The 9,893-nt window shown below is 41.5% G+C and overlaps 2 protein-coding genes across 2 annotated transcripts; both read right to left on the bottom strand.

The window, feature by feature from the left end:
- Window positions 1-1,443: 1,443 nt before the first annotated feature.
- On the bottom strand, window positions 1,444-1,982 carry SARC_06232 (hypothetical protein; the record flags this gene model as incomplete). The annotated part of the gene is made up of 1 exon (XM_014299870.1): window positions 1,444-1,982. A coding segment is annotated over exon 1 (354 nt), but the record flags the coding sequence as incomplete, so codon positions are not given.
- A 204-nt stretch (window positions 1,983-2,186) lies between these two features.
- On the bottom strand, window positions 2,187-9,720 carry SARC_06231 (hypothetical protein; the record flags this gene model as incomplete). The annotated part of the gene is made up of 13 exons (XM_014299869.1): window positions 2,187-2,683; window positions 3,190-3,252; window positions 4,012-4,074; window positions 4,517-4,573; window positions 5,026-5,133; window positions 5,538-5,636; window positions 5,914-6,025; window positions 6,458-6,715; window positions 7,231-7,412; window positions 8,069-8,170; window positions 8,439-8,552; window positions 9,317-9,358; window positions 9,637-9,720. The coding sequence occupies 13 exons, from the start codon at window positions 9,718-9,720 to the stop codon at window positions 2,621-2,623; spliced, it is 1,347 nt and encodes a 448-aa protein (XP_014155344.1). The 3' UTR covers window positions 2,187-2,620.
- Window positions 9,721-9,893: the final 173 nt, after the last annotated feature.

Raw genomic sequence — 9,893 nt, 5'->3', positions numbered from 1 at the left:
TATATATAGTATATATATAATATATTATATATATATAAATAANACACACACACACACACACACACACACACACACACACACACACACACACACACATATATATATATATATATTTACGATTCGAATTCTATACTTGAGTTTGGCTGTTGCACTAATGAGAAAGTAAATTTTGGTTTTCTCATTATCTAACTGTTGGCAGATAATTGAGTTTTGTCTGGACATGCTTAGTTCGAATATGGACTTGTTTTAGTAAAATAACTAACAATATACGATTGATCAATCTGTTGCAGAAAATAGAGAGAAGCAGATTGTTCTTGACTGCTCTAAGCGAGCAGCAAGTACAAACATGTACATATAAGATCACGTTAGTGCATTGATCGATAAGCTTATCGAGGGAGTTCAGATATAGACATACCATACTTGCCACAGCAGTAAGAGAAAACGATGATGGTCGCAAAGGATGGTACGAGAGCCCACCGATCGTACTCCTTGGCGAAGTCAGAAGAATGCATGTTGTGCTGATTCTGCTATATTTTTTCCGAGATGCTAGGATGTATCTACGCATACATCTGTGGGCAACAATGTGTACTTCTATAACGGTCAGCGTACAGATAGTATCCCTGTGCAGTGTACAGGTACCACGCAGTTCTTGTGCAATTAGAATGACCTTACTTGTTGCTCGCACTCCTGGCCCTGCGAACGATAGCAACAGGTATGTACATAGCTTCGAGCGTTCATATATAGCTGCATGACAATTTTCGGATCCAGATTCGATTGTCAAGTATTGTGCGAGTAGAATGTCAAGACGGGGTTCAAGGGGCACCCCCTACCCATAGAGGCAGGATGTTCATCGCAGCAACCAGATTTCAGATTATGAGATAATGTGTACTTCAGGATGGGGAACCCTAAAAAAACTTATCCCTTCATCTCTAACCAATCATATTTCTGATGACGTTCTTCGTGCCGACATTCTCCCTCTATATTACAATAAATGTTGACAAAAAAATAAAAGAGAATCGCCATCGGCAGGCGAGTCCCTTGCCCGAATGCCCGGGGCTTGTAAGTTGCACCTTCTCTTGCATCTTCGTTTTTATTTAAAACAAAAAAACAATTGATTAAAAAAATCACAAACAGTGCAGTACATATTTTTTTAAAAACCACAAGAGTCCTAAATAATAAGAAAAAATCATTTATATTTTTTTGTATTCTAGCTCAGTGTGTCACAGCCCACGGCCTACAGGTCCACAGGATGTCGCGTCGAAAAAATTGTAGTGTATGTACGTGATCGAGCAGCTGACCTAAGAGTTGCGGTTATGTTCCCGAACCAAGTGTGTGTGTGTGCATATGATACTTTTGACTGCTTCTGGAATGAATTGATCGACTATTTCCGAATTCTAGTTGTATAAAAATAATCTTAGAAAACTTCAATATTATGATTGGTGTCTCTGTTTTAGCGCGTGTCGAAATCAATGTTGTCATATATAACCGCTGCCAAACACACTCATCTGAAACTCCCGAGTAATCGAAAGATAAAACAAAAAATCCAAACCTGACTTCCATTACATCCAGAAAGCATCGTGGAGAACCGTGGAGAATGATACCCATAAAATCTTTCATCATATGATCCTTCGCATTGTTGTCAAATATCCGTGATATTGTTATAACCACGCCCAAAAAACTTGGCCCCCTCGTAAATAAAGAATTGCAACAAGATGTCATTGCGAGAGTTCGTGTGAGCTCAAAGCCCAGGAACAAAGGGGCTTCTGGGATCGAATATTGTGCTGATATCGAGTACATAGAGCAGTACTATCCACAAGTAGCAAGCCGATTTATTATTTAGCGCCGAAAGGAATGCCTTCACTTCGCAGGTGATTTGCGTTGGGATATGTGAACCTACACAACAAATTTAGTAAAAGCACAAAAATAATTTTGTAGTATTCGAGTTGTTAATCCGTCCGTGTGCAGTGATATTCGCCAGGCGACGCTGCGCCTGATCAATTATGAATACAGTTGCCCGTCAAAGTGGCATATGTACCACGACACATATACATAATCTACAATAGAGGGTGATTGCAATGATCTACTCTCTTCCGAGTTGCTGTCTTGAAAATCAAGAGGTTGTCAGTTCCGAGCGGTGTATTCGCAGTATAATATTCGAATAGTATTTATACACCGAATCCTCATTAGTGGTGGTGCACATATATCTTGGGCGTGACAGAGTTAAAATACCGTCTGCTCGCTAACAGACTTGATAGACCATCGAACCATCAGGTGTTTTATTTCGCGGATTGACCATGCACAAGCTGATAGTGGCCAAGGTCTTAACCGACTTAGTCATTGAATTTTTATAGATATTCACGGGCGGTGATACTGAGGCCTCTCACTACGTTGGAATATGATGTCGTGATATACACCGGTAATGTGCCGAAGTTGCACTTTGTAGTTGACTAGCGATACAATTTTCCAGTATTCAATGATAGATTCTGTATGTTCGATCCCTCCGGAGTTCCAGAAAAACCGTCCGCGAATGTATGAGCTCACAATCCTGTCATTCGTTTATATGCTTAGCGGTGTTATGCGGTTCAAGCTTGATAGTACGCGAGGCATATGCCACAAAGAACTAGTCATCGTTGAACCCCCATGCGTCGTCACACAGGAAGTCCAGCGGACTCTCAACGGTGGCCTGCTGGGAGTACGTGAATACGTGACAAAACATGTGGTATTGACGTGTATTCAGTTTAATGCAAAATGATAAGTCAAATGCCTTTGTAGTACGCACAAGCAATGTGAGTTGACTCAGGTTCAGTTAACGAACACTACAACCGTAATATCGCATACACAATGCGAGTTAATTGCACATGATTGAACTAATGCAGGGTGCTGACCTATGTTGAAATCTCAACTATTCTTCGCTATCGAACAGCCTAAGGCACTTGAGTTCGTGCTTGCCGTAATGACAAATAAGATTTCAGAATATCTTGACTACGTTTGCTTGCGTATACTCGTGTGCAAAGCTTGCCTGAAAATGGGCTTGAGCATTTCACCGTTCTCCATCTCTATCATGCAATGGAACTCAAACAAATAGTATCGCGTTGCCACTAGCAAACTTGAGAGGGTCATTCTGCAAGTGGAATACGGCTTCAAGGATAAAAAAAATCGCGCTAAGTCAGTGGCACAGATTTACGTCACCTGCACGGTGTTTTCTGTCTGGCTTTTCTTGCCGCGAAAACCGGTACGTGAGGGCTTAGGAGGCTGCACAAAGAGATACAGTAATCATTGGTTAGCTGTCTTCAGGTTGAGCTTAGATACACCGTATTTTTTCAATATTTGATTGTCGCTTTTACATCTCATTAGAGTATGCATTGCATACAAAGTTAGCAGCTAACAACTTCTGGTCATAAAGTGAGTGTGTTTACACACCAACGCTTTGACTTGAAACAAAAGATGTCCGGGTTTACCTCCCGTAGGTTGACTAATAGACGCACATACTGAGTCACGCTGAGGTGTGAGAGAAGATTCCTTGCGGAATTACACAAGCATCTTGACAAGAGATTTTTAACTTGGTACAGAGAGCACGAGATTTATGCCAGAGACATCCTACAAACTACCGTTTATTTATTTGGAGTCAATTAGGGCATGCGCTATTGAGGTAGATTTAAATCTGCGGCCTAGTTGTTGAAGTCCAATAATCTGATAAAGCCAACTACGTACAAAGTTCAAAAGTGTTCATAGACACTGGGCGCTAAAATGATAACTACACGCGAAGTAAGGTGTACTTACTATTGTGCTTCACAGTGATTAGTTAACAATAAAACAAATCAATTATACTGTCTCGCTAGTTCTTCAGGTGATGATCGTACACATAATTATTTATACACGGGACACAACCATGCCTGTACGGACAGCTGCATGTCTGATGAATGCGTTCATTTGAAAAAGACATACACACTTACTGGATAAATTTTTAAACCGTCTTAAATCTTCCACTTAAACTCATATAGGCATACATACGTTGTTAGTCGCAGCTGTGATGTCACGGAAAGGCATGACTTCCGGTGTACCTGGCTGGCGGGTCTATATTGTTCCATACTAATAAGTTAGTATGATACATATAGGTGCGGAAAATAGCTTCCCTGTACGCATGTTACTTTCAAACTCGAATACAGGTTCATTCTGATACAAACATTTTCCTGACTCTTGAGCTCCAAAGCTTTTAAGGCATTCTTCTTACCAATATTTGCGTTTTTCAGCATACATATGATTGTTTGATAAGATCTTGCCTACATTCCGATACATTAACTACCTAACTTCCGGCTTGTTACATATTCAGTGCAACAAACATATTTACAAATCCTTATACGAATTTTGCCAATCTGACTCATAAAATTTGTGATCCGAGACAAGAGTACAACAGTATGCAGCACCCTCAGAAGCTCTCTGAACTGGATAGAATATTCAATTGCGATATTCAACAAAAGCGCATAAAAATAAACAGCCTCAAATGTCGGACCAATACCTCGCTAGAAGGCGTTTTGCGCTTGGCTAACGGTGGCCGGTTTCCGCCGCTTGGGAGCTGTATGACATAAACAGAGTTTTATGAAAGTCGGTATCGTCGAAGCATTTGTTATATCTCAAAGTTGAAGTAGCTACTGTGATTCCCTTTTTTTTTGCATTTGGTCTTCTGAAAGGTGCCCTCGATGCGAATAGAGAAACAAAGATTCAAAAGCTAGATTACGCGATACTTCACACTTCTACCCCATCCTTGGAAATACAAATACATTCCTCCAACATTTTTCACCGATTTTTCCTTCAGATGTTTGCGGAAGAATGTCCACATACACACAGGTAGTTAAATCGTTCCGCACTCCAGGAAGATGCACACACGAGTCTTGCCGGTTACATTCGATCATCAACTAAGTCTGGTGTTGGAGGTTCCAGATGTACCTGAAGGTTCCACATGACCAGTGATTTGCAGTATGCAATGTCAACCTTTAAGTGACACAACCGGCACCAGACAGTACACACCTGGATAGCCCAATCATCCTCCGGCGCCTGATTTTCTTTGTCATCGAGGATCTCGGCCGCAGAGCTATCACTCATGGCACTATCACCATTGCCATGATTGTCATCGGCCTGCAATGTATACAGTTCATGTCGAGTGAGCAATAAAAAAGATACATTTGAGATCGAACACGCATGGGCATGAGCACATTTGGCTATCATGATATACGTTACATGCAAAATATGGACGGGGTCATCCAAATACTTTTCACATGTGTAGGAAGGTATGCATGCCACTACTGGGTTAATCCGAATGTATTTTTTTTACCGTTACACAAATTTACACAAGTAAGAAAAAATATCCTTCGTCTTGGACGGATCCGTAGCCTAACCTCAGGAATATACAATCTTATAACTGCACCAATCGGCAATCATCTTCGCACTCAATCTCTCAGCGGTGCCATAGCACACCATATCGAAGGAATTACGCACCCATCTTGTCGACTCACATCTTTTGTACATATTGATAAACATACAGCTTTCGCCTTATCTTGCACATCTTTCTTTGCCTTCGCTTTGGGTTTAGCCGAGCTCTTGGACGGACCCTTTGGCTTTCTGGGTGTCTTTCGGAACGTCTGAGAGGTCGTAAGAGATTTTATTATCAGTATTCAATCGTAGAATTACATTGCTTCTTTCACCCTAACCTCGCAGCATGTGTTCTGGTCAAGCACGTACATCTGTCATAGTACTCATATAGTTTTCGGGAACAAATTCATAGTCGATAGCAATTGCCCATAACCCTATGTTGTCGCAATTAACAGAAATTGCTGTCGTACTGTTCAGATTTTCAGATTTTGTCAAAATCTTATCTTGATAAATCAGAAAATATAAACAAATCTTCATGGAAGCCACCTTGCCCTTGACGGCTGCAGTCTTCGTCTTCACTTGTACGGGCGGTACAGGAGAAGTTGAATCTTCAGAGAGTGAGGTGATCATGTGGCGTTGCACAGCCGCGCTCCTACGTCTAAAGAGCGAGGTTAAAGGGGCAAAAGCGTAATAGTACTGAGAGAGTGACGAGGTATATATGAGCCATAAAGTCAACGCTTGCAGTCCCTATACTTGAAGACTTAGAAACATTATGCAAGACGCGAGTATGCGTACACAAGTACATGGATGCGAGAACATGACAATTTTGTGTGCGTTTGTGCTTGTGTGCATATTTGGTCGAAACAAAAGTATGTGTACATGTCCATATGACGTTTTTTTGAAGATATTCATATACAATAAGATTTATTGATATGAACATAGACCAATAAACGATGACCGGCTATAATAATATGTACATGACTATATGTTAGTTACGGGAGTACCTGTGTGTTCATATTTATCATTGCGTATTCATATGGCATATGCGACAATAGAATGCTTTTCGCAGTTTTTCGCGCAAAATGCGTACCTGGGACGGGATGTAGTCGCGGTTTTTGTACCCTTGCTACTTTTTTGCCCCACACTCGCCTCACTTTTCTTACCGCCATCACCAGTGATGTTTGGCAAAGGGTGTAAGGCAGTATCGGCTGACTTACTGCGAGATCGTACATTACCCTTAGGTTTGGTTCTGGCCTTCCGTTTGGGAAGTACGTCAGACGCAGTGGTCGTGGCGGTTGGGGGTACGCTTGTGGGAGCTTTCGGCGAGTGAATGTCCTTTGTTATATTGCTGTAAAGCGTGTAAGCAGACCAGCTATCGTGAATAGAACGAAAAGATGCTTGAAGCTATCGTTAGTTGATAAAACACTGCTGGGACGCCGCGGGGACTGAAAGCGCATAATTATAGGGGAAATTTACTTGTTTATATTCAGACATTCTGATTCGGGCCTATTGATTATTTTGTATAGGGTCTCAAATGGGCAAAATCCATTCCAGCCGAAAAAAAAAGGCGCCACCGACGATTTTTGGCGACGGACAAAAATCGGTGATAAAGTCGACAGAGACTTAGAAAAGCTTACGCTTTCAGTAATAAAGTTGATGGTTGTACTTCTAAATGAGTGAGTGCGATATAAGTTTTGCTATTTAAGCAAAGACTACACTACATGGGTACACCATATGTGTAGATAAGAAAATCGTTGAACTCATATTCAAGAAATGAAAGCGAATAGCAGTATTCGGCGCACGGATTACCTCGTATTCCTCTCATTTACGACTCATAAACATAAGTTATCGTATAGTGCATACAGTTCTGTTGCCGTCGGTTGGTCTACCGTGAACGTGTCGCGAGGCGGATTATCGATAATAACGGCGTCGGGTTCGTTAGCCAAGGTTTCGCCCGGAACGTCCAAAACCATGTCCTCAGAATCCGGATTTTTTTCTCGGGAAGTCAATCCGCTGTCCCGTACTACTGCATTCCAATCCGTATCCTGCTATCGACAACACGGAAAAGACCAACACAGATAATCAATTTTTCGACAGGACAGGTCGCGTAATATAGACATGTACGGGTGGCCGATATGCAATCCTAATAGTGTTCACTGGCGGTTTCAGATGCCCGAGTGGAGGTATCTAAATGAAGAATACACAGCCACAAAGAATGGAGTAGGTAATTTTATCGATGCAGATCTCTACCTCATGGCCAAGATTTTCAAGGAGACAGATACCCATCAGTGATACACGGGTTTCTCACATTTCTCGGGGGAGTACGAAATCTCAGGATTCTGACCAAGACCGAATCAAACAAACATCGAATAGATCGTTCAGGGGCAGGAATAGCCATCATATTCGATTAATGGAAAATAAACCTTATTACAGTCTCAAAACAGACCTATACTCCCACATTAATGCCTCCGAATGTTATTTCAACATTATTGTGCGGCTGAGGTTGCCCACCACCCCTGAATCAAGAATTTCGTAGTCTATCCTCCCAGGTCACAAAAGTTCTTGAACTCTCACCCAGCTGTGAAATCACAGCCTGTCATGAAAATCGACAAAGCCACAAACACACCTCCCAAAATATAAAACTAAATATATATATATACACAAGATTGTTCATATAACCTTCCAGCAGAAGTACACAAACCTGGCTGTGGGCATGGCGCAGTTGGTCGCGCAAGGTTTCTATCACAGACTCCTGTGCTAGTGACTGCTGTTGGAGCTTATCTCGCAAAGCAACCGCAGCCTTCTGCAGAATGAAGAGTGTAATTGTTCAACGCACAGGGTTACAAAGGATGCGATATTTGCGGACAGGATAAAAGTATGATTATGTACATCTCGAAATCGGTTTGGAGCTTTCAGACGCAAACTTTCTTCATTTGTTGATCATGACACCTCCTGTTTCAGAACTAATGAATCTCTACTTATTCGGTCTATCATTGTATTCGTTTCAAACGCTTGTGCGTTATAAGAACTACCACTTTTAACTACAGAAGCGAGAAAAACATCACACATACCATTTCACGTTCGGCTTCAGCAACGCAAATTCTCATATTCGAAAGCTCAAGTGCGGTAGACTCCGCACGAAGGTTGCCATCTCTACACTTTGCCTTCAAGGCCATTTGCTGATGCTGGTAGTATGATTTCAAATATTGAATATGGTACTATACTTGGAACTATCACCGCAAGACGCATGCAAATAACATGAATGCAAACAAAAATGTGCAGTCTAGCACGTGCCTTGAATGTTTTACGCAAAATATCGAAAGCAGTGAAACCTTACTATAACCATGATGTCACAGCGGTGGATTGGTAATAGCACTTCAAAGTTGAACTTACTTTTACATCGCCTTGAAATGAGACTATCCTAAGGACCCACATTATAGTGGGTACACATACACTTCGAATCATACGGGTTATGCCACTGTTCATTTACATAATCCAAGCTATGTACACACTCGTCACATTCTATTGGACTCACAGAGAATATACCAGGAAAACACATACCACTCTGCTGTCAACTACCCATTTACTTCGCAAATACAATTACTATCTACACACAGCTGGTTTTGAATATAACTAAGCACTCTTATTGTAGAGCATCTAAAGTTGGGTTGTGAATTCTCTGTACTCTACACTGAAAGTTGGTCCGTACGTGGACGTGAAGTATCTGGACAAGGTAAGACGAACGAAACTGGCGGGAATCGAAACCATTCCAACCAAATTCGATATATACGTGACTGCAGAATCGCCGGTGAGATATTGAAGCTTTGACGACAAAACAATGCCCTTTTAACCAAAAAACTATCATCCTTCAAATTAGCAAAGAAATGCGCGTAATGAGCCGGAGATGCAATGTCACGAAGTGTCACAGAAGGTGATGAACGCTGCTTACTTCCAAATCATTGATGCGAGTGTCTTTTTGTTGGATGATACCCTGTACATATATTAAAAATGTAGAAAAACATCGATTGTTGCAAAGTAAGACGATGTCGACTCAGCTTGAATATACACAAAAGCACGCTGACCAAATGATCATGAGAATTCACATTTACTGTTTAGATGCTCATTGGCCAAAACTACTTTACGCCAAAGTACAGAAATAACAAGAATCTCGCTAAAACCGGTGTGCAAGCAAACAATAACTACAGCAGTTCCTTGCAGGCCCTGCACGCTACAGGGCGTAAATCGGCCGTTCTGCTAGATGGAACATACCTGTTGTGCCTTGTTAGTCTCGTTATAAGTCACCAGCAGCTCCTCTCGGGTGGTTTTCTCAGCCAACAGAGACTGCAGATACATTTCAAATTGGATAGTTTAGAAGGAAGCATGGTTCTAGTGAAGTATATTGAGTAATAAATTTGTATCCACGTCGGAATCTTGTCTAAATCCTTATTCACACACACACACACACACACACACACACACACACACACACACACACACACACACACACACACACACACACACACACA

This window comes from Sphaeroforma arctica, assembly GCF_001186125.1.
Source record: "Sphaeroforma arctica JP610 unplaced genomic scaffold supercont1.437, whole genome shotgun sequence".
Taxonomy (NCBI): Eukaryota; class Ichthyosporea; order Ichthyophonida; genus Sphaeroforma; species Sphaeroforma arctica.
The sequence above is the reverse complement of the archived record's forward strand: the minus strand, read 5'-3'. Positions and strand labels throughout refer to the sequence as shown.